This window comes from Leptodactylus fuscus, chromosome 2 (assembly GCF_031893055.1).
Source record: "Leptodactylus fuscus isolate aLepFus1 chromosome 2, aLepFus1.hap2, whole genome shotgun sequence".
Lineage (NCBI taxonomy): Eukaryota > Metazoa > Chordata > Amphibia > Anura > Leptodactylidae > Leptodactylus > Leptodactylus fuscus.
In genome coordinates, this window is record NC_134266.1 from 261,784,777 (window position 1) to 261,810,384 (window position 25,608).

At 45.6% G+C, this 25,608-nt stretch overlaps 1 protein-coding gene across 4 annotated transcripts in view; it reads right to left on the reverse strand.

The window, feature by feature from the left end:
* Nucleotides 1–25,608, reverse strand: part of AMOTL1 (angiomotin like 1) — a 98,300-nt gene that overhangs the window by 27,785 nt on the left and 44,907 nt on the right. For 2 of the 4 annotated variants that reach the window (XM_075266106.1, XM_075266108.1), the window contains 3 exons: nt 8,942–9,091; nt 7,350–8,238; nt 1,808–2,105 (listed from right to left, as the gene is read on the reverse strand). In XM_075266106.1, the coding sequence (XP_075122207.1) occupies nt 1,808–2,105; nt 7,350–8,238; nt 8,942–9,091 (1,337 nt within the window). Of the gene's footprint in view, nt 1–1,807; nt 2,106–7,349; nt 8,239–8,941; nt 9,092–22,390; nt 22,551–22,723; nt 22,803–25,608 lie in introns of those variants that run through there. The other 2 variants (XM_075266107.1, XM_075266109.1) reach the window with 2 other exon arrangements.

Consider the following 25,608-nt stretch of genomic DNA (forward strand, 5'->3'; position numbering starts at 1 on the left):
AGGCCCTGAAGACTCACCTATTCAGGAAGGCCTACAACCTTCAATAACACTATCACCGCACCCCCATCTGTACAGTGTCCCCCTCTCCTTCTGTCTCTACCCCCTTCCCCCATAGATTGTAAGCCCTCACGGGCAGGGCCCTCTACCCCACTGTGCCAGTCGGTCATTGTTACTATTATATCTACCTGTATATTCTGTGTATTGTGTGTAACCCCCAAATGTAAAGCACCATGGAATTAATGGTGCTATATAAATAAATAATAATAATAATAACTAATAATAAAATGGTATTCGTTTTTGTGTCCTCCAAAAAATAAGAAGACAGAATCGTACTCCCTACATACAATGAAGATGCAGCGATGATCCATTAACGAGTTACCGAGAAAGTAAACTTACTTTGGAAACGTCCTCTAAGCTGTAAACAGTTTGCCGGATTTCAACACTTCTCTAGGCTTTTTCCCACAAATTATACGGGCTCTGATAAATGTGGTTATTTACTGGGGAAAACTGTCTACGTAGTAAGACGGATTTAGCATTCAAGAATTTGCAAGAGTCGGTGACAACCCCTGTGGGACTTGTAATGGCGGCCATAGTGGTTGTCACCCAGTTACGAGAATAAATGCAGAACGTTGAGCTGGGTTAAGCCATACTTCGCAACTTTCCTGAAACATCCGGGATCCTAAAACAAGAAGGAGTGACTTCCCAACATCCCCCAAAGAATGGAAACATCTTCCAGGTCTCACAAAAAGGGCTATGTCACTCCAACAATGGGGGGCGGTATTTTACAAATAGGGGCTTTGGTTGTTTAGTGGGTACAAAAGTTTAGCGTTGCTCATCTAATTCCGAAATAATTTTTTAGAGGCAATGTTATAGTGATGGAATGTAGGCCCCGACGTTCGGTGCTCAGAGCTCCGCTGTGACCAACAACACGCCCATCAGCTATGTCTAGCCTATATCTTCATCCGAATTTGCCCCCTGCTGATGAAGAACACGCAACTCTCACTGAAGTCCTCTTTATTGAGGTAGATGTGACATGAACAAAGGGAACAGCACTCTAGGCCACGGTAACAAGCCATATGCTTCCACAGTCATGGGGAAAGCAATGCCTGCCACCGCAGAACCCATCCTGTTACCCACAAGGTGCCCCATTCTTGGAACCGAATGGCGTCTTCGACTAAGAGAAGGCTTCTATTCTCACTTCAAGTTGTTCTCCTCAAAAGCTGTCCCACAAGCTGGCCTACTCCATTCCAAGCATAGGAACAGGTCCTTAAATGGGGAGCCCTTTTGGTCAATGGGTCTCACCACGGTGGAGCAACAAACAACTTCTCCTGTGGCACAACCCATAGATGCAACGTCTGCGTCTTCACCACATGATATGGGTTCTGTAAACCGCTAGACAACTGACCATGCAATGACCTGCACCAGTTGAAGTGACATGAACATGGCACATACAGTATGTTAACAGTGCAGGCAGTCAGGACAGTGGGTTAACCTTCCCGGGCAAGAAGCCAAAAGTATAAGGTTTACATATGCGTCACTAATTTTGGTGGTCCAGAATAGAACCTGACTTTTTAGATTCTATTCTGGATAACCAAAGTCCCAGATAATCAAGACATAAAGGCCTGGTGCCTCCATCCCAATTTGAAAAAATTTTGCGCAAATTTTCCACATTTTTGTCAGCTAACAGATAGATAGCTAACCTAGATAGGTTCTCAGCAATCTTTAACATTTAGATAAGACATAACCCGTGTCTATGCTATGGTACCCTACCCTTTAACTTGTCAGATGGCACCCAACAACCCCATACCTTCTGGAGCTTGTCCGCCTTCTCGTAGCAACTTTCTAGGTGTTGCCTCAAGGTGCTGTTCTCCTTGGTTAACATCTCCACCGTCTGGTGAGCCCGTTCCACAATGGCAAAGGCTTCAGGAGGAAGCTGCTGGCCTGGACATGGAGAAGGAGATGGGGTGGGGTGGGAAGCCATAGTCATTGGAAACATGGGGAGGGAGGCCGAGTGCAAGGAGCTGCTGACTGAGGACACTTGAGATGACATCGGACTGTGTAGCTGCAACGGGACAGAGGGGAACGGGATCTGAGGCTGCTGCCGGCTGCAGATGAAAGCAAACATAAAATATTAGTACGAGGTGAGCGCCGCGAGAGGCAGCGAAATATATTTAGTCAATGCTGAAATGAACAGATTTTTTTTACATGTGCATAGAGTTGTTTTAATTGGTCATGTGACACAGGGATGCGGGGCGCCAATCTGTCCCGGCAATTATCTCTCTGCTTCTGCTTCACTGCTGTGCTGTGTACCATGATTATCTGGATAAGGCTGCGTTCACACTTGCAGGGTCTAGGCCGTTTTTATGTTGCAGTTCTCATGCCCTCCAAGGATTTCAATGCAGAAGCTAGTGAAATGATCGCTGTGAGCCAGACCAAAATAAAGGACCACGCCAGTCATGTGGACCAAGACTATACGTGACCCAGGGATACCTAAAGGGGTATTCACTAATAATTATATTGCCCCATAGATATCTGACACCGATACCCTAGTCTCATGGCAGCCATGATCCAGCTGGTTAGTCATAACCCATGTGTAGTCCTCTATTACCCCGGAAGCAAGAGAAACCAAAAAACATAAGACACTAAACAAGCCACTGGTCCTTATGGGCCGAGAGTTTAGTGTCCCAAATTGCCCTGTTATAAAGCCATCTGTGCCTGCAATTAAAATAAAAAAGTCTTGCACTTGTGCCATGAAGTCGGGGTGCATGTCCTGGGCTTCACTGAAGTAGTGCGCAAGCCCTGGGAGCACCAGAGAGGAGTCCGATAAGTCTATAAAGACCTTTGGCCGGTTTAGTGTCCCAAATCCCGTTTTTGCAGTCTACAGTATTTGCACGATTTCTATATTCTCAACAAACTTTGCATAAATCAATAGCACAAGTGAATACAAGAAACTTTGTAATCTATTTTCTAAGAGAAAAATGCTTCTCTCTCCACTTAGGCTGTTTTTCTGCTCATCCACCCATCTAAACTGACAGTCACTCTGAAATCTCTGCTTAAAGGGGTTGTCCAAGTTATAAAAACTTATACCCAAGTTGAGGGAGTTCTTAATTACAAAACAAGCTAAACCCCCCAGGCACAAATTCTGGCACCGATCCTCCCCACTGCGGTGAGTAAGTGTTGGTATATACACGTCACTACCGCAGCCAATCACTGGACTCGGTGATCTCTTGTCGCATACCACTAAAGCCAGCGATTGGTATATATTGGCACCTCCCCGCTATGTAAACAAATCCAAATGCAAGGATCAGAGATCAGGGCTGGGGAAGATGGAAAAGAATAACTTCTCCTATTATTTTAGAGTATTCCCTGTTCTTTTGCAAACATTTTTCGACCATAGGAAACACCTTTATCCGTTTCACAAAAAATGAGGTTAAGATAGTTATTAGACTACAGTTTACACATAGAAGTCTATGGTTAGGGGAGGAAAAGGAATAAGCAATAGCTGAGTATAAGAGGTGAGCCACAGACAAAAACACAATAGTAAGTTTCTATTTCACCCCAAGTGCTTTATTCACATTAATACAGGTCAGTACTTTTGAGTAAAACAGAGAACATGGGAAGAATATGCAAATCTGTCTTCCATGATGTAATTAGGAAGTCAGTGCCTCAGTCATGCACACCAATAGAGGGCACTGCCTGAGGATGTGCAAGTCTGTCTTCCATGATGTAATTAGGAAGACAGAGCCTCAGTCATGCAGCCCAATAGAGAGCGCTCCCTTTAACATCATGCCCGACCTTCCCAGAGGCCTGATGTTGGGATTATACCAGGTACAGTCTCTCAGCCGAGAACAGCTGTTTCAATGTTTTTGCATCTCTTCAGCCCGATGCAGAGAGGACTGACCTGGCAGAGGTGAGAGGCTTCAAGACAGGGTTAGGGGGATATCGTCACACCATAGGGAGAGACCACCATTTAGGTGTGTGGAGTCTGATTAAGCCATTAGCGCTCCACTGTGCAAGGGAACATGGGAAGAATATACAAATCTGTCTTCCATGATGTAATTAGGAAGTCAGTGCCTCAGTCATGCAGCCCATTAGAGGGCACTCCCTTTAACATCATGCCCGACCTTCCCAGAGGCCTTTGTTTACAATGATGTGGGATTTTAACAGGTACAGTCTCTCAGCTGAGGACAGCTGTTTCGATGTTATTGCATCTCTTCAGCCTGGTGCAGAGAAGACTGGCAGAGGTGAGAGGTTACATCATGGAAGACAGACTTGCACATCCTCAGGGAGCGCCCTCTATTGGACTGCATGACTGAGGCACTGACTTCCTAATTACATCATGGAAGACAGATTTGCATATTCTTCCCATGTTCCCTTGCACAGTGGAGCGCTCATGGCTTAATAAGACTCCACACACCTAAATGGTGGTCTCTCCCTATGGAGTGACGATATCCCCCTAAAACAGAGAGACGGCTATGGAGCAGATTCTCCTCTACTTCCTGTGTGCACTATATTGGAAACAACATATAAATAATCTCCATCCACCAGCTCAGGGAGAACTGAGAAATAGAGATCGAGCCTATAGAGGGCAAAACTGGTAGACATATAAAATACAAGTCATAATGGTGACCTTGGAAGTAACCATGTATTAAGGAATTATCAGGAGACTTTACATTTTCTGGATTCCTGTGTAGTATCTGTCATTAACAATCCCAATAGTACACATCCCATGTCCGGCCTTATCCCAGCTGGATGTATAAATATGCTTTTTTACATTATGGGCTGGGACATAGAGCATGAGAAAGGGGAAGCCTAATTTTTCATTTTTATGAGAATGTTGTCATCTAGTAGAACCAGCGTGCGACCATGAATGGTCACGGAGAGACAGGCGGCGTCATAAGAAGACAAACAGTAAGACCCCTTACCAGTGACCTCTTTACTGGTAGACATATCACTACTGGCCATCGGTCTACACTAAATCTCTGGGCTCCCGACAACATTTCTGCAACAGTCACATTAAAATTGCAAAAACCCTCCTGAAAATGTCACTTTATCCATTGCAGAATTTATGGCCTCAATAAATATTACTGATAGAATTAGATCTTTGCTTGGTACATAATACTTTAGCAAGTCCCCTTTAAAGAGGACCGTTCATCACCCCCACCTAAGTCCTTCCATAATTTAATATCATTAATTCTGGCACAGTTGGAATATTTTTTCTAGCCGTTCCTGAGGAATCAGTGCAGTGGGTTTTGGTGCCTGATACATATTACAGGGTCTCTAGTGTCAGGTGAGTGGTGTCAGGCAGGAGTGACTGTCTGATCCACAATATAATAGCTGCTCCGCCATTGATTCTGGCACAGTTGGAACATTTTTTCTAGCCCCCACCGTTCCTGAGCAATCAGTGCAGTGGGTTTTGGTGCCTGATAAATATTACAGGGTCTCTAGTGTCAGGTGAGTGGTGTCAGGCAGGAGCGACTGTCTGATCCACAATATAATAGCTGCTCCGCCATTGATTCTGGCACAGTTGGAATTTTTTCTCTAGCCCCCACCGTTCCTGAGCAATCAGTGCAGTGGGTTTTGGTGCCTGATAGATTATTTCAGGATCTCTAGTGTCAGGTGAGTGGTGTCAGGCAGGAGCGACTGTCTGATCCACAATATAATAGCTGCTCCGCCATTGATTCTGGCACAGTTGGAATTTTTTCTCTAGCCCCCACCGTTCCTGAGCAATCAGTGCAGTGGGTTTTGGTGCCTGATAGATTATTTCAGGATCTCTAGTGTCAGGTGAGTGGTGTCAGGCAGGAGTGACTGTCTGATCCACAATATAATAGCTGCTCCGCCATTGATTCTGGCACAGTTGGAACATTTTTTCTAGCCCCCACCGTTCCTGAGCAATCAGTGCAGTGGGTTTTGGTGCCTGATAAATATTACAGGGTCTCTAGTGTCAGGTGAGTGGTGTCAGGCAGGAGCGACTGTCTGATCCACAATATAATAGCTGCTCCGCCATTGATTCTGGCACAGTTGGAATTTTTTCTCTAGCCCCCACCGTTCCTGAGCAATCAGTGCAGTGGGTTTTGGTGCCTGATAGATTATTTCAGGATCTCTAGTGTCAGGTGAGTGGTGTCAGGCAGGAGCGACTGTCTGATCCACAATATAATAGCTGCTCCGCCATTGATTCTGGCACAGTTGGAATTTTTTCTCTAGCCCCCACCGTTCCTGAGCAATCAGTGCAGTGGGTTTTGGTGCCTGATAGATTATTTCAGGATCTCTAGTGTCAGGTGAGTGGTGTCAGGCAGGAGTGACTGTCTGATCCACAATATAATAGCTGCTCCGCCATTGATTCTGGCACAGTTGGAACATTTTTTCTAGCCCCCACCGTTCCTGAGCAATCAGTGCAGTGGGTTTTGGTGCCTGATAAATATTACAGGGTCTCTAGTGTCAGGTGAGTGGTGTCAGGCAGGAGCGACTGTCTGATCCACAATATAATAGCTGCTCCGCCATTGATTCTGGCACAGTTGGAATTTTTTCTCTAGCCCCCACCGTTCCTGAGCAATCAGTGCAGTGGGTTTTGGTGCCTGATAGATTATTTCAGGATCTCTAGGATCAGGTGAATGGTGTCAGGCAGGAGCAGACGAGGATCTCTGAATCATGTCCCCCCTGCCTGCTCCTGTCTGACGCTGCCCTCTTGTAGGTACACAGCCTAAGAACACCAGACATGTAAACAGCACTGATTACTCAGAACGGTGGGGGTTAGACAAAAAAAATCAGTGAAGGGGCGACTCAAGGGTTTCCCATGACGGAAATGTAAAGCAATATTTGCATAAATTCAGACACAGTTGTAAAGTTACTGACAACAGCACAATGTGCAAGTCATAACAATTCCACAATTTCACTGTGTCTCTTGGAAAACCAAATGTTGCTGTGGAATCCAGGCCATCTGTATGCCTTAGAAGGATTTTCTGGAGCAAATATATTGATCAACCTATGATTAGGTTGGGTGGAGGTCCGACACCTGGGACCCCGCTGTTCTCAGCATATCATACATGGAAAATAGAACAGGAAGCAGACAGCTCCGTTCACTGTGTAGTGGTCAGACCAGGTACTTCAAGTCAAGTGCCATTTACTTGAATTGGAGTTAAGCTGCAGTGACTTGTCTCGCCACTACGCAGGGAACGGAGCTGTCTACTTCCTCCACCATAATTCTGTATATCAGTCACTTAAAACAACTTATTGATGGGAGTGCAGGGTGTCAGAGCCTCACCTTTATATGTAGAGTAGTCTGTGAGTATCTTATGTAAGGCCACAATTGTAACCCTTCGCAATGAAGAAGCAGAAGAATGGCTTATTACCTGGTGATGTTATATTCTGGAGGAGGCTGGTACCGGAGAACAGACACCTCAGTTCGGGTGGGTTGTGAGGTGGGGTAGGGTTTTATCATTTCATGTACCATCCGTTGTTGGTCACTGTAATAATGTCCTTGCTCCTGAATTTTATTCACAGGAGTTGGTGCTTGTTTGATCTTATGGGGATAGTCCGGTGGGGGACCTCTTTGCTCCCCTTTTCCTAAGCTTGGCGCAGGAGATGGAGCCCCATTTTTAAGTCCCTTGATGCTGCCTGAGGAGTGCTGCTTAACTCCGTTCCTCTCAAGGGATAACATTATCCTCTCGCTCATAGAGCGAACATGACCCTGCTTGAGTTCTTTAAGTGCCTCATCTTGGTGAGCCTGTCCACTGTTGGCCCGACTGACGGTCGGCCTTCCTTCCGTTTTGGATTTATGATTGGCCACAATACCAGCAACATAAAAACCCGGTCCCATAGGTCCAGTAGGCTGAGCTCTAAAAAATTGGGATTGAGCCTTGGCTTCCTCGTAGGTTGGCAGTTCCTCGTTATTCTGTTGGGGCTGAGATGCCCTCAGGGTTTTCTCCATCACAGTGTTGTCCACCTGATGTTCTTGCCCCTGTGGTTCTTGCCTCGCCGACTGGCCGACCATTTGTGGGTCTTCTTGGGTGAGGTTTTCAGTAGATGAAACAGAATTGGCGGGGATATTGGTTGGTCCTGCACTTCCTGTGGCTTGTTGTATAGCCAGAAGGTTCATATTCTCGTTGGGGTTGCCATATCTCAGCTGCTCTTGGATCAATCGCTGAAGAACAGTTCCTGTTGAAACATCTTCAGAACCTCGCATTTCCACCTCCGATATTCTGAGAAAATCTTGAGGTATGAAGTTTGACCTTTGTTCTTCTAAAAAAAACAAAAAAACCAAAAACAAATATAAGCAATAAAATCAGTTTACAAATTTTGTGAAAGGTCATGACTAGGGTTGAGCGACCGGGATTGGAAAAGATCGGATTCCGATCGGCGATCGAGTAAAATTCCCGATCGTGATTGGAAATCCGATCCTGATCTTTTTCGGCGGGATCGAGGTCTCACGTTAGTTCCCACAATGATTGGCTACTGACCAATAGGGTTGAGCAATCGGGATTGGAAAAGATCGGATCCTGATCGGCGATTGAGATTGAGGTCTCACGTTAGTTCCCACAATGCTTGGCTACTGACCAATAGGGTTGAGCGATCGGGATCGGAAAAGATCAGATCCCGATTGGCGATTGAGCAAATTTAACGATCGCAATCAGCTGGAAAACTATCGAAAATCGGATTTTAAAAAACGATCCTGAAATCTCAAGATCGGCTCAACCCTAGTCATGACTACGTCGTGGAGTAAGAATGTCCTAGGCTTACAATTTTTCCCACTAAGAACACTTATCCCTTATCTACTGGATGTGCCCAATTGATGGGGTCTGACTCCTGGGACACCCTACAACAAGACACATATCTGCTGTCCTGTGGATAGGGCATATGTGCTACTAGTGGGAACATCCCTAGTTCGGACAACCCTTATACATATAGGTGCCCTGACAAAGTGCCGATTTAGAGAATAACTTACCTCCAGCCTGTTCTTTCAGGGGACCTGGTGACTCGGCGACTACTGAGGTTTGGTCATTGTTGGTAATGTACAGAGGATAGTCCTGGTAGACACAGACGTTCTCATCACAAGGTATAGGGACACAGAGATTGTAGTAGGCCGAGGAGGCGCCTGAAATGGGAAATACACATTTATAGCACGGTCTACCCATCGATAGGTATCAGAGCATTGCACGGGATTAGAAATACATATCAATAAAAATCACTGTCATCAGTTCTAGAGGAACCCTGAGGGATTTGGGGGATATGGCTGCAATACCTACCCAAAAATTTACAAAAATGGCCCGAGTCAAAGAGCTAAATGCTGAAGGCTACTGTTCAGAGCCAGGCCAGGTACCTGCAGTCAAATCTTATTAAGTACAAGTTGGTTTGCATAAAAGAACTTTGTTTTTTGGGGTAAAAGAACCGTTCCTGTATTTTACCAGGACCCACGATGATAAGTGGGCTGTATAACCCAAAGGTGGAGCGCTCCTTAACCCTTGCAGCAGGTCCTGTACTTACTTCCGATGGGGAGTCGGATCCTCCGTTAGATCCTATTCTACTCAATGGCATTGGACCCTATTGAAGTCAATGAGGGGCAATTTCGCCCGCCAACCACTGACTGTATATGGAGATCTTGTGATTTTTGTATATACGCACGCCCGACTGAGCCCGGCACGTATGTCTAAGGGGAACAGCGGAGTCAAGAAGGACATCTCAAGTGTATGGCGGCCTCAATATGGGCAGGCTATCTTCTCAATGTGTCTAACACGGCTGCTCCTGCTTTAAGGGCCTTACTTTTACTTTCTCCTCCATGTCTTCTCCTTGGGTCGGCTTCCCACAGTCTATCATGTAGGCACGACCTTTCACAAGTTTGGCTCTCAGTCACATAGGGAGTTTCTTCCTGATTTAAATCCGCCGTACGTCCATTTTCAATCAAAGCCTCATAAAAGATGCATAGTGTTTGGCTGCTCGCATACAGACGCCGCTTACAGAAGGTTTCATGTTTGGTTCTTGCAAGAAAATCTCTCCGGAGAGGATTAATACTCCGATGCGTGGCCCTGACTACCAAGCTGATGAGAAGAGATGAGTCTTATACTGTATAAATAATTACCACCAAAAACCAGGTGTGAACAGAGCCCTAACCAAGGAATACCTAGACTGTATACTCCCACCTATACACTGACATGCAAAAGTTTTAGGCAGGGGGAAATGCTGCACGGCAAGGATGCTTGTAGAAATAGAAGGGTTAATCGTTTGTCTTTGGAAAAGAGAAATGTAAATCCCATCAATATTCGGTGTGACCTTTGCCCTTTGCCTTCCATCAGTTCTTCTCGGTACTTGCAGATACTGTTTGGCAGAATTGTGCAGGGAGGTTGTTCACGCCGCCATCTTGGAGAACTAAGCACAGATCTTATGTGGATGTAGGCTCTGTCTCTTCATGTCTTCCAAGACAGACTGGATGATGTTGAGTTCAGGATATATTTATGGGGCAATATCATCATTTCCAGGACTCGTCCTCCAAAGAGCAAAGGTCACGCCAAATTGGTCACGCCAAACTATTAACCCTTCTATTTCTGAAAGCATTCTTACTTTATAGCAATTTTTCCACACCTGCCATATGTCAGCAATTGACTAAACCTAAATAACTTACACACGGTGGTTTGTCTTTGTAGCTCTGCCTTCCTATATAGTAAAATTACAGAATAGCACAAGGACACTATTTCAGTATATACTGCGTGCATGGCTCCTTATGGACATACTTGGCAGGTATGCTGGGAATTTTCTAGGAGCACACGGCAAACATCAGCAAAAAGAAGTTTTTTTGTGCTTAAATCTAGAATCCAAAGGAAGAATCAGAGTTGCAGTGTAAAGCATGGGGAAGGGTCACAATAGCAAGCTAAGCCTCTGATGAGACGGATTATAGACTCTCAGATTTCCATTAGTCAATATCATAGATCTCAACTGCAGCAGTATAACATTCCTGCAGGGCTGGGGTGATATACTGGGTACTGGTGACACTAACCTATCTATCTGCAGGGCTGGGGTGATATGCTGGGATCTGGTGACAGTAACCTATCTATCTGCAGGGCTGGGGTGATATGCTGGGATCTGGTGACAGTAACCTATCTATCTGCAGGACTGGGGTGATATGCTGGTTCTGGTGATACTAACCTATCTATCTGCAGGACTGGGGTGATATGCTGGTTCTGGTGACAGTAACCTATCTATCTGCAGGACTGGGGTGATATGCTGAGTCTGGTGACACTAACCTATCTATCTGCAGGACTGGGGTGATATGCTGGTTCTGGTGATACTAACCTATCTATCTGCAGGGCTGGGTGATATGCTGGGTCTGGTGATACTAACCTATCTATCTGCAGGACTGGGGTGATATGCTGGTTCTGGTGATACTAACCTATCTATCTGCAGGGCTGGGGTGATATGCTGGGTCTGGTGACAGTAACCTATCTATCTGCAGGACTGGGGTGATATGCTGGTTCTGGTGATACTAACCTATCTATCTGCAGGACTGGGGTGATATGCTGGTTCTGGTGACAGTAACCTATCTATCTGCAGGACTGGGGTGATATGCTGGTTCTGGTGATACTAACCTATCTATCTGCAGGGCTGGGGTGATATGCTGGTTCTGGTGATACTAACCTATCTATCTGCAGGACTGGGGTGATATGCTGGTTCTGGTGACAGTAACCTATCTATCTGCAGGACTGGGGTGATATGCTGGTTCTGGTGACAGTAACCTATCTATCTGCAGGGCTGGGGTGATATGCTGGGATCTGGTGACACTAACCTATCTATCTGCAGGGCTGGGATGATATGCTGGTTCTGGTGATACTAACCTATCTATCTGCAGGGCTATGGTGATATGCTGGTTCTGGTGACACTAACCTATCTATCTGCAGGACTGGGGTGATATGCTGGTTCTGGTGACATTAACCTATCTATCTGCAGGGCTATGGTGATATGCTGGTTCTGGTGACACTAACCTATCTATCTGCAGGACTGGGGTGATATGCTGGTTCTGGTGACAGTAACCTATCTATCTGCAGAGCTGGGGTGATATGCTGGTTCTGGTGACACTAACCTATCTATCTGCAGGGCTGGGGTGATATGCTGGTTCTGGTGACACTAACCTATCTATCTGCAGGGCTGGGGTGATATGCTGGTTCTGGTGACAGTAACCTATCTATCTGCAGGGCTGGGGTGATATGCTGGGATCTGGTGACACTAACCTATCTATCTGCAGGACTGGGGTGATATGCTGGTTCTGGTGATACTAACCTATCTATCTGCAGGACTGGGGTGATATGCTGGTTCTGGTGACAGTAACCTATCTATCTGCAGGACTGGGGTGATATGCTGGTTCTGGTGACAGTAACCTATCTATCTGCAGGGCTGGGGTGATATGCTGGTTCTGGTGACAGTAACCTATCTATCTGCAGGGCTGGGGTGATATGCTGGGTCTGGTGACAGTAACCTATCTATCTGCAGGGCTGGGGTGATATGCTGGGTCTGGTGACAGTAACCTATCTATCTGCAGGGTTGGGGTGATATGCTGGTTCTGGTGACAGTAACCTATCTATCTGCAGGGTTGGGGTGATATGCTGGGTCTGGTGACAGTAACCTATCTATCTGCAGGGCTGGGGTGATATACACCCACCGCAGTCTCCTAAAATATAGAGCCGAGTTCACTTTTTCCCATTACATGAAGAGGTCACGGCAGGCCATCGGTAATTACAGCAGACTTGTCATCACAAAGACGTTACGTGTAATCCATGGATGTGCGGAATGGCCGGCTATCTGAGCTACTGGGCTATACAGATGACAAATGTGGAGTTTATTATCATACGAGAAGTAGAGAAGTAGTTTAATCCTCCGCATTTCATCACCATGATGACACTCAAGGCGGCGTACACCTACACTTAATGGCCGCCTGATATACTACGTCTCCAATCGGCTGTGAATTAACAGCGAGACAAGGTGTGAGATGAATCAGCAATTTCTTCCCCACGATATACGAAGTTCTCTTCGAAGTTATTAAAAATGAAACCAGCCAGGGAATACGGGAAGAAATAAAAAATAAAATAAATTTTTTGTGGCTGCTTAAAGGGGAAGAAGCCAATAGGTGGCGCCAAAAAGTATGATACATAAGTTTCCGTGTGCCTACAAGAGGAATAACAGGATTTATGGCCACGATGTGTATTCTGCACTTTTTGCGGTTTTCCCCTCTGTAGGCTCTACCTCTTTTTCTCAGTTTTCCCTGAGCTGGTAGATAGAAACCAGCTCCTATGATATCTCTCATAACTAGGGTTGAGCCGATCTTGAAATTTCAGGATCGTTTTTAAAATCCGATTTCCGATCATTTTTCATCCAAACCCGATCCTAATGCAAGTCAATGGGATTTTTTAATGATCGAAAATCGGATTTTAAAAACGATCCTATTCACTACACAGCATGGAGTCCAAAAATTGAACGCTTCAATTTTTGGACTCCATGCTATGTAGTGATTAAAAAATTCAGTGGCTATTTAGTCCCCCTTGCTGTCCGGTTACCTGCACAGAGCCGCTTCCTGGAGCTCCGGGCCGTTGTTCTCGCTCCTCTTCTCTCTCATTCATATGCCTGCAGAGCACCGTACGCGCTAGTTAATGATGCTGGGAGTAGGCGGGGCTTGTTTTGGCTTAGAAGAGTGTGGGTGGGAAGACGTCAGTGCTTCACTCACGTCTCCCCTCCCAGTACCCGCCCACAATCTCCTAAGCCACAAGCCCCGCCTTCTCCCAGCATCTGTAACACTAGCCTGGGAGGCGGAGGCGCGTATGGCGCTCTGCAGGTGTGTGAATGAGAGAGAACTGAGAACACGGGGAGCGGCAGCAGTTCTGTGCAGGTACGCTGAGCGATCGGGATTGGAATTCCGTTCCCGATCTTTTTTTAGGTGGGATCGGAACCCAAACGCGATTGTGAAATTTACTCGATCGCCAATCGGGATCCGATCTTTTCCAATCCCAATCGCTCAACCCTACTCATAACTCTCACTCACTCGGAAACAGCAGCAGGGTCATACAGGCCACTCCCCAAAGAAGTAGTGGGCAGTTCTGATGTCAATAAAGCACTTGTGGTGAAATAGAAACTTACTATTAGCTGCAGCAGCATATCTCCTCCCCCTTCCCGCTCCGTAAACTTCTATTGGTGCATGTAACCTGATATTTCAGCAAGCTGACACTTCATATAGTGTCCCAAAAAGGATTTAGGTTACCTGCGTGCTCTATATGGAACGGACAGACAGCACATGGATGGTATCTGCATGCAGTCTGTGTTCCCTACATACCCCTACACTTCAATGAATGAGCCCAAACTGCAAAATGGGCAGGGATGGGACCTGTCCCGAATTTTGCGTCAAGGTTCACGGACCCAAGACACTGACCAAAAATATTATGGTTGTGTGCACAGACGCTTAGCAAAAAATTGTGACAGAGAGAGGGAGGAGAAAAGGAGCCTGATAAGTGGAGAAAGGAGCATTTTTCCCTAATAATATAGAACGCAACGTCTCAGATTCGCCTCCGCTCCAACTTTAAGCAAAGTTTGTTGAAACGACAACGGTAAAAGTTTGCCGCATTATAGTTTGCATTAAATGTCAAGCTAAAGCCTGCTATATCTGTATCGCGAGTCCTCTCGCTGTTGAGAAGCTTTTCTGGAGAACTTGAGCTTTCCATGTTCCAGTGCACATAGCTGCGAGAGATTATCTAACACTGTTTGTTATTATAATTAATGCCAATTACCGTTAAGCCGCCACATCTACGCGCTGAGCGTGTTCAGAGCGCAACAATTTTTATTTTGTTAGTATCCCAAGGTCTTTGCAGTACGAGTCTGCCAGACTGTGCGGTGCCAGGGCTGTGATATTACCTTCATATGCAAGATAACATGTTGCACTTATACTTGGCTGTCTGGAAGATCTATAAGGAAAAAATATCTATAACTGTACCGTGTTAGCCAGTGGATATGAGATATAAAAATTGAGAGTCTTCAGTAGTTGATACCTTTTTTAATGCCCAACTAAAGATGATGAAAGATTGCAAGCTTTCGAGGCTCTAGGCCTCTTCTTCGGGTGAGGGCCACTTCACTGGACCAGATACTAAGAACAAGGCTTGATCCTCATCATTGGTCAATGGAAGAGCTTATTCATAAGACCAAGATTCTTGCCCATGATCTGGGAAAAAATATCAACATAGTTGATAAGGCCCAAACCCCTACAAAGTTAATCCAAAGAAAGGCAGAAACCACCATGAGGCAGATGCCAAAAATTCCAAATACTTCAAGTCCATAGGTCAACAACCTTACTCTTGAGAAAGTCATACAGGCCTTTCTTGAGCATGTACACGTGATCAGCCATCACCTGAAGGCTTCAACCACCGGTACGTGCGGAACTCGCACTCACCCAAAGTAGTCAGTGATAACGTAAAAGCTGGACCACAAACTGCAACGGTTGACATTGGCCAGGGTGGGTGGGCATGTTACTCACCCTTAATTTGCCCACAATCACCTGACAGTCGAGTCAATGATCATTTTTAGGGTGATCACGTCTTTTCCATCAACTTTTCTCTATTATGTACGATAATGTCTGGGAGCCTTTAGGTTTTTGTGCAGCTTAACAATGGAAACCCATTTCACGAAGTTCTTGTGGCACATGTCTTGTACCGATGTCAATTCGAGAGGAAGTGAGGAGCGAGGTAGCGCCTGTCTGGTGCAGAGTCCGTCACAAATCTAGCCGGAAAAAAAGTCCTGCAAGTCAACTTTTTTGTCCAGTGACGTCAGGACCAAAAAAATGTACTCACAACCGACGCCATGATAGTCAATGGGAGTCATTGCTGTTCGTGAGATATTAAGTTTTTCCATTCTTCTGGTCCTGCCGTAGACCAAAAGAACAGAGACTGCAATGCAGATGGGAACCTAGCCTAAGTTGCAAAGGAGATTCCACCACAGAATCTGCCGAAAATTGTCAGAGAGCAAAATCCTCCATTGGGTCCATTGGCTCTGCAGGTAAACGCTGTTTTAGCGGACGGGATCTCCAACGTTCGGGTTCTTTACTGTAAAAGCAGTGGAACTCACTACCACAGGATATGGTGATGGTGGATTCATTGTGTAAGTTCAAAAAGCGCCTGGACATCTTTCTTCATCGGAAAATATTACAGGTCGTAGATTTCTAGTTTGATCCAGGGTTTTATACTGATTGCGGAAGTTGGAATTGGATATGTTTTTTTTTTCTGCCTTCCAACTCTGTAGCGTCATATTGGACTTGATGGATCTGTGTCTCCATCCAACCTCATCTACTATGTAACTTGCTATATCAGACTTGGTTCTTCTGTCTATATCAGACTTGGTTGCTGAGCCCCGCCTCTGAGTTAAACCACACCCCCATCTGTCTCTTGCTAAAAATGGAGAATTCGAGTGTTAAAAGGACACCTGTTCTCCGCCATCTTTCTACAACGAATTTCTCTAATTAAAAGGGATTTTTTTTTCTTTTTCAATTCTAACTTTTTTTTTTAGGTATTTTGTCCCTTTAAATCTCACTTTCTGATACATTGACACCTTGTATAGGCCCGGCTAGCGGACTGAATCATTGCCGTGTTATATTATCGCGCTGCCTTTCTGGTTGGAACAACAATTTCCACTGAGACTTCCTGTACTCTACGACTTCTCGGGCAGAATGTAATCTGAGCCCTGAACATTTCGCTGGACTAAACATAAACATGTTCCATTCATCTCCTGTTTCCTGCAGGTATCACTTCTGCTGAGCCGTGATAACGTCCAGTGCCAAGTATTAAACTGGGGACCCTCGCGCCAGGGAAGGAGGGGAGGACGTTACCCTGCAGTCAATGTCTCACTGCTGCACTTTTAGGTTTCCAGCGACTCCCAGGATACTAAAAATAAACCCGGATAAATATTTTCTCATGATCTTCGGAGATCTCTTGAGGGTCAGCTCTGAAATGTCTAAGAAAGAGCCTCGGAATAATTCATCTTAGAAGAAAAAACAAAACAAAACGTTGGGCGCTATAGAGGAGGGCAAGATATTTTCCGAAAAATGGACATTTTTTAACTTCATTTTTTTTTTTTTTGGAAAATTATGTGCAAATCTCAGAGAGAAAGTTGCCCAAAGCGGGGATCTTCTCAGATTCGGCCTTGCAGCGCTGGAGTCCTGGGATCGAATCCCCCACCAGGAACAACATTTGCAAGGAGTGTGTATGTTTTCCCCGTGTTTGCGTGGATTTCCTCCCATTCTACAAAGACATACTGATAGGGGAAAAATACCATAGGGTGCCATGATATTCGACCCATAGTGAGCTTATGTTGAGAACACAAGGTCACTGCGGTCTAGTGAATAGAAGGGACCAAAGGAAACTGGAAGCAATGGAAATATGTCATACATACAAAATATTTTTTTTAAATTCCTGATATTAGACATCCACATTCATAATGGAAAGATATGCAAGGCTTAGTTCCCACTTGGGCCATGGTTTCCACCATACAGGTCACCTAACAGATCCCAGTTCCCACTTGTGCCATGGCTTCCACCATACAGGTCCCAGTTCCCATTTACGCCATGGCTTCCACCATAAAGGTCACCTAACAGGTCCCAGTTCCCACTTACACCATGGCTTCCACCATACAGGTCACCTAACAGGTCCCAGTTCCCACTTGGGCCATGGCTTCCACCATACAGGTCACCTAACAGGTCCCAGTTCCCACTTGGGCCATGGCTTCCACCATACAGGTCACCTAACAGGTCCCAGTTCCCACTTGGGCCATGGCTTCCACCATACAGGTCGTCTAACAGGTCCCAGTACCCACTTGGGCCATGACTTCCACCATACAGGTCACCTAACAGGTCCCAGTTCCCACTTGGGCCATGGCTTCCACCATACAGGTCACCTAACAGATCCCACTTCCCACTTGGGCCATGGTTTCCACCATACAGGTTACCTAACAGGTCCCAGTTCCCACTTGGGCCATGGCTTCCACCATGCCATTGTGACATCATTCTGCATTATTTTTGCAGTCGAAAGTGGCGGAAATCTTGGTGGACCCCAAAGGACACCTTGCAAATGCCTTCCAGTGTCAACATTGCCTAAAAATGGCCATAGATATTAGACCAAGGTTGGCCAAACCTGGCAATTTCTGCAGAACTGGCTGAAAATCTAATGTCTATTTGATGATCAGACATGCTGACTTTTGACATGTCTGATTCTTTATTTTTAGGAGGGACAAAACAACACATTGCTGTTAAGGAAAAAGGAGGACTCATAAGCTGACCATGAATACGATACCTATCAGATTGGCTGAGCATGCATGTTTATTTCGATGGGGGAAAGCATACAAAGGCAGAGGAGGTCAGTGGGGCTTCATCTATGGGAACAAACATCTGTCGGGAGAATTCCCTTCACTGCAGTAACCAACATAGCACTGTCCACGTGCGTGGATCATGAAAGTAACCCTGGTGGTGGCCCCTGGGGCCCCTTCTTGTTGCTAAGTGGTGGGGACACTAGGGGTCAGACACCGCCCCATCATACAGTGATGGCCTATCCTAAAGGCGACAAGGTGCACCATTATGAGTAAGTGATAAGTGTGTAGCGTGGACAATCCCTTTAAGCACTTCAGGGGGTGATAAAGTCATATTTCTATACACTGGAGAACTTCTACAGCCATCAGATATATATATATATATATATATATATATATATATATATATATATACATATATATGTACATCGAGGCTCTGACCTGTTATATATATGGAATTTATGGCCCTTATATATACACCCAAAAATTATTTTAAAAAAAACCTGTTACAAGCCCCATGAGGCCTTGGTGAGCCGGGCCCTTCAGAGGACTGGTCAACCATCTGGGGATGTCTTGATTCATGACTGTAAGACATGGGCGGAGATGGAGCTATTGGATACCAGCTGATAGGGTGGTAAGATAAGCTTGGTGCCTGTGATAATCCTCCTCCTATATTTCGAGCAAATGTATGCTTGGCCAAGTATGCATGTGCATGAGGGATTCCGAAGGAACATCCGTTGGGCAAACAACCATGCCCTACCTAGGGCTACAGGGAGACTTTGGCTGCCATTCCGGTCACACGACCAAAGACCACCTTGTAACTCCTTCACTAATGTTCATGAATGGAGTTGCGACTGACCCTGACGGTGCCGAGACCTCTAATCTCAAAAAGGTTGAGCAGTGTGCAACTTTTTTCACCCTTTCCGGCAATTCCATTTACTAACATTAGTAAAGTAGTCGCCGACCTGGCGATCTTTGGTCAGGAAAGGAGTTGCCGTCTAGTCTAAGTATGGCCACCTTTAGGCTAGGTCTACACCGTAGTCTCAAAAAAATCCAAACCTGTTGGTTGTGCACCTATCGTAATGTAGCCCCGGCTTTGGTCAACATGGCAGCTGATGAAAAGAGCATTGCGTCCACCTGTAATCCAAGCCGCCGAACGAAAAATAATGTACCTTGGAGGAGACTGTTGTGTCTGCCGCCTCACACACACACACACAATACAGATCACTGTCCTAGCAATCCGATCTCCTTGTTTTATGTCCCAAATGGGTATTGGCAAAACAAACAACCCATTGACTAGAAAACCAAGATTCCCCCAGGGCGCTGCCTTCTCCTTTAAATATAAGGGCGGCCTCTCTTAAACATCAGGTGTCTGACTGTCGGCTGACAAGGCCCCAAATCCAAAATAAATGCCCAAAAATATTCCATTGGATAAAAGGAGAGGCTCAAGGTCACCTGAACATCAAAGACTTACCCAACATTGTGTCTGGGGAGTTGTCACTGTCTCATGTGTAATGCAAATGAGCGGCACCTTGTAAGATCTTAATCTGGTGCTTCTCACTGGGTGAACAACTAGTCCACTCCTTACAAGAGGCGGCTTATTTGCATATCACTTAGGAAGGAGTCTTAGAACCCTGGTCAGACATATGGTCAATAGAGAAGGAGGTTCCTTTGTGGTTTATGAGAGAGTTAAGCCGGACTCCAGGAGAGCGCATGGCTGGGGAAGAGTCCGAACTGATCGGACAATCTCTTTAATAAATAAGGCAACAAGTTATCGTAAATTTCGGCGACCCAAGGTGCCCCTGCTACACCCACCTCAGTCCCTCCCCATTCTGTCCACTTTCGCAACCACTGGTGAGTTGTAGAAGGTACAATATGACAAATCTGTGCCGTTACAGATCAGCCGAACCACATTTACACCCATCTATGCCAGAAAATTTTAAACACATGGGTTGGTAAATTCTTCTTTTAGTTGCATACTTATATATCGCCATCATATTCTGCAGCGCTTTACAGATACTGTCAACACTGCCCTCTACAGGGCTCATAATCTAAATTAAAGTAGGTCTTTGGAGTGTCGGAGGAAACCCACACAGACACGGGGGAACATACAAACTCCTTGCAGATATTGTCCCTGGCTGGATTCAAATCCAGGACTCCAGCGCTGCAAGGCAACAGTGCTAACCACTGAGCCACCATCGTACCCACATTCTTCCCCATTGGGACACATTTATTAAGCTACTTGCACCTTTGTGAGGTCTTACCCTGCCCTGTGCTTCATTTAGGCCCAGTTCACATCTGCGTTTGGGCCAATCCGTTACCCTATCCGTAAGCGGCGCTTTTCTCTCCGCATGTTTCGTACAGAAATCGAGGGGAAACCACACGGACCCTGTTATAGTCTATGGTGTCCGCAGGTTTCCTGAAGGTAACCACTTTTTAATCCGTATAGGCTTCCATTCAGGGGGACTCCCCAAACGGAAACCCAAACGCAATTGTGAACCAGGCCTTAGGAAGCATGTGTGCCTTTTCCCCCATGTGTCAAAATCTGCAAGTATTTTTCATCCAATGCGTGTAAGGCCATGTTCAAGTCTCCGTTACGGTGTCTGTCTGAAAATCAGCAGAGGATAAAGTTCTGGGGTCTGTTTTAAGATGACGGACCCCATTATAGTCTGCGGGGTCTGTCGGACTCTGTGTATAGCTGCTATTTTAGCTCTCTGCCTCTCCGTTGTTCTGGTCCTCCCACGGATCAGAACAACGGAGAGGCAACGCTAGTGTGTAAATATGGTTTTGCAATCTTCAGTCTCTGTAGTCCGGTTGGATTTGCATTATGCATATTAGCCCCTTGGGGTATGTTCACATGGACTCTATTTGTCTTAGGTAAATACACTTCAAAAAGAGTTGAGCAAAAACCCAAGCCTGAAAAATCAGACTTCTGCTTCAGATCAGCCGGCGGGTTGGCACATGGAATAGCTTTGTTGTTAACATTGATATTCCACCATCTCTGTATGGATTCCGGTGATGGATGGATATAATAATCCGTCACCGCCATAAATCAAGGCAAAATCTAACCCAATGTGCCCCATCGTAGCCAGTCTTGACTCAAAACCTACAGCAAAATCTGCAACAAAAAAAAAAGCTGTATTTCCGCAAGGTGGGACTTAGACTTAAAGGGGTGTTCCAGACCCAAATTGTTTTCTCCTACTCTATCCGAAGAATAGGGTATCAGTATGTGATATGGCAGGGTCAGACACCCAGACCTGGCACTGGTAAGGTGGTGCAACATCACAACGTGCAAGTGGATCCTACTCTATCCGAAGAATAGGGTATCAGTCAGGGTCAGATACCCAGACCTGGCACCGGTACGGTGGTGCAACATCACAAGATGCAAGTGGATGGGGGAGCAGAGATGGCGGCACTCCTATATAAGTCATAGAATCGGTGTTGCAGATCCCCACTCCTAATTGAATGCAATTGTTGCATGCTTTATGTCCACTAGCAGCTGATCTGTGCAGGGTCCTGGTGTCTGACCTGACAGACCACTTTGGCAGAGTCAATCGGTAGTATGAAGACCGAGACCTGGCACCTAGTACCCAAAACTGTACGGTTACTGTACTGCAAAATGTTTGCAAGCATTCCACATTCACGCAAACTGCAGCATACCCCTCCTCCATCAACTTTAGGAAAGATGTCAAACATAATATGGCTTCCCACGTTACCTAAATCATCCCCGTTGCAAAGAAGTTGCCCAGCGTCCCTGTTAAAGCACCACACTGACCCTGCATCCATGTGAAAAAGTCCTCGCCGCCCCCTCCCCCAGCTTCCTACAGTGTGATATCAGATTTTTTGCAGGGTCTGAGCTGTGAGTTACATTCAGAGAGAGGGACAACGCTGGGCAAAGTCTTTGTCCCTTCCACTGAGGGTTAAATCCGGAGCGCTGCCCCTCTCTCCGCTTCTAAATACCATCCAGATGTTTTCTGTATCGTGTACCCGGTAACAATAGAACGCACGTGAAGACGGCGCTAGAACCCGGCGCTCCCGAAACATCACACAATACGTTCTAGAGCCGTGAAATTCTACTCACTGCTGTAGGACGTCTCCTCGCTGATGGATCCCGAGCGAAAGATGACGATGAAACGCCAAGTCCGACACGTTATTATGTGCTGTGTCTGCTTCCCATATCCTGCCTCCTTCTCTGTACCCCTCCTGCCTCTCTCTTCCTTCCGTTTATCTCCAGGATGCCGCAGATCTATTGCCCTTATTACACTACGGACTGCGGGAGACGGGGGGACTGGCTAATTATGGTCGGGGGCTTTGGAAAAAGAGTAACCTATATCGCCTGTCGTCTATAGGAATACGCTGAGCTGCGATTTTCTTCTAGATGTAGGGGACCTACAAATTGTAATCCGTTACTTACCATATAAAGTCTTCCTCCGTCTCTCACTGCAGGTAAGCAACTTTCCAATGTAACGGAGAGTCATGTGACCACACCGGCCAATGGCGTTACTTCACTCTGGACGGAACATCAGGACAGGGGGGGGGGGGATATTTCCTATACATAGAGTAAGGGGAGGGTCAGTCTTGTGTTCCTAAAGAGACTTTGAAGCTGCAAGTCCTGGCAGGTCCTAGATCGGGGGATGTTGATGATAACGTCCTGGCAGGGCTCTAGTATCAACCTCTGGAGAGTGGTGGTGGGCGCTCTTGTTTTCTGCACATGGGGGTTTTAGGGCAAGTCAATAATGAGAATGGCCCACAGTAGGTCAGTAGGGTCTTCTAGAGGGGCTTGAGATGACTGGAGGCCTACCTAGAGCGACACAGACGTTGTAGGTGAACAATGACTTGACTGACAACTGATGCGATCTTCAGTCGGGTTCTTACACTGGACAGGAATCCCAAAACTCCACGGATACACCACTACCTGCCCTACCGTGACACTACTGGTCTCTCAGAGGCTACCCTCTACCCCAGCACATCCCGACCATGCCTTAGGTTGGATGGCACCCCTTTTGGAATCTTCTTTTGTTGCCCCCAAACACAGGACATATCTTGGGTCGAAGCATTTTTTTCATTGTTGAATCCCAAGAGTCCATTTTTTCATTGAACCAGCCTTATGGGGCTTGTTTTTTGTGGGATGAGTTGTAGTTTTTTTCTCCACTTTGGGGTGCACCTAATTAATTTTTTTCTTTTGGGTGAGGAAATGGGTAAAAAATGGGTAACACCATGGATCAGCGCCACCATTGCCCAGATACACCTGAGCCTAGAGGCAGCCCCCGTACAGTCTGGGCCCTGTGTGACTGTATGGGTCCGCCATATGTCCAGGAGTGGTGTTGCAATGGTCAGTTAGTGAGGGATCTATCTATCTATCTATCTATCTATCTATCTATCTATCTATCTATCTCCTATCTATCTATCTATCTATCTATCTATCTAACTCCTATCTATCTATCTATCTATCTATCTATCTATCTATCTATTTCCCTATCTATCTATCTATCTATCTATCTATCTATCTATCTATCTATCTATCTATCTATCTCCTATCTATCTATCTATCTCCTATCTATCTCCTATCTATCTATCTATCTATCTATCTATCTATCTATCTATCTATCTCCTATCTATCTATCTCTGATCTGAGGGATCGCTCTGCATCTCTGCGAGTCCTCGTGGCACCACTTTGCACAAATCCTTGGCTGCAAGTATAAACCAAAAACCTCCAAAAACAGGTGAAATAGCCAGTCCCCAATGTAATAAGGGGTAAGAATGTACAGAGCCCCCCCCCCAAAAAAAAAAAAAAAAAAAAAAAAAAAACAACAACTGAGGAACGACATTGTCAGCAAACATAGGAGTAGGGAATTCACTTTAGGGGTCAAGGATATGTGTCCATCAGGTCCATTTGTCCGAACTGAAGCTCCCAGTTTGATGTTATGGCGCCCCCTGTCTTCTCTGTACATAACGACACAAGAAATTTGATTCATCATCCAATAATCCAGAATACCAGAAAATCCAGCAACGCGCCAATTCTGCAAATAGCAACTGTGCCACATTCATTGCGCCATTGTTTTGGTCCAGTATTTTTGCAGACAGGATATACAGTATATAGTAATGCCGCCATGTTGTGTCCCCTCTTATAATACGGCAGTCTGAGCGGTCATACTTCTATTGTGTATTGTGAAGGGCAGTGATTCATCCATGAGATACGTCAGAAGCCTTACAATACGGATCCCCCTACACTAGTTCAACATGGCACTTTCCGGTGCCCACCTACTTACTCAGTATACAGGGGGCTGAGTAAGAGAATCGGATGATGACACATCACAACGCCCACACCTAGGAGTGACTTCACTATCACAAGTCTATGCGTCGATACGTCTGAATAAGAATGGCAGAGCAAAGAGGAGATACACGTTAAAGGGGTCCTCTAACTGTGCTCCTTAAAGGGACTCATCACTAAGACCCAGCGTAACAACAGATAGATAGGTCAGGGTCTCCTGAATCACACAGTGTCTCCCCCTTGTGGATATCGGCCTCCATTGCTGAGATATTGCCGTTTTGTCAATATTCAACTTGCCCAAAGGGCAACCAGCAGCGGTGACCTCCCTGAATTTGCATGGGTATGGACCAAATTTTAAGGTTATGTCTACCGTTCAACCTTTATATAGTCAGCAGGTTAGAAAAAAGTGAGGACAGATGGAAACCAGGATGACTGTAGGATCAGACTACACTCGGTTTGTTTGTAGTCTGTTACCATGTTGATATCGGAGCTGTAGACACAATGCGAGGAGATTTATAACCAAAACTATTTGGAGTTTCCTGTTGAAGCGAAAGTGAAAGGGCACGAAGGTGAAGAAACGATCCTGACTACAGGCCCCCGACCCCTCCAAAAGCCGCCACCGCCCCCCACATTTACATTGACCTGAGTATGAACGGCACAGGACCGCAACCCGACAACCAAACACCTACTTGACAGCCAAAGCGTCTCCACATCTGCATAATGACTGGTAGATGATAAGCGGCGCCAATAATGATAATATAAGGATGAGAATAACATTAGAAAGACTGGTAGACAATAAGCGGTGCCAACAATAACATTATAATAACTCATAGACGATAAGCGGTGCCAATAATGGTAAAATAATGATATAATGATAATATCATTACAAAGACTGATAGATAATAAGCGGCGCCTATAATAATATAATGATGGTAACATTACAATAATAATAATGGTATAATGGCGGGTAGATGATAAGCAGTGCCAATAATAACCCAATAATATAATAATAATAATAACAAATATAA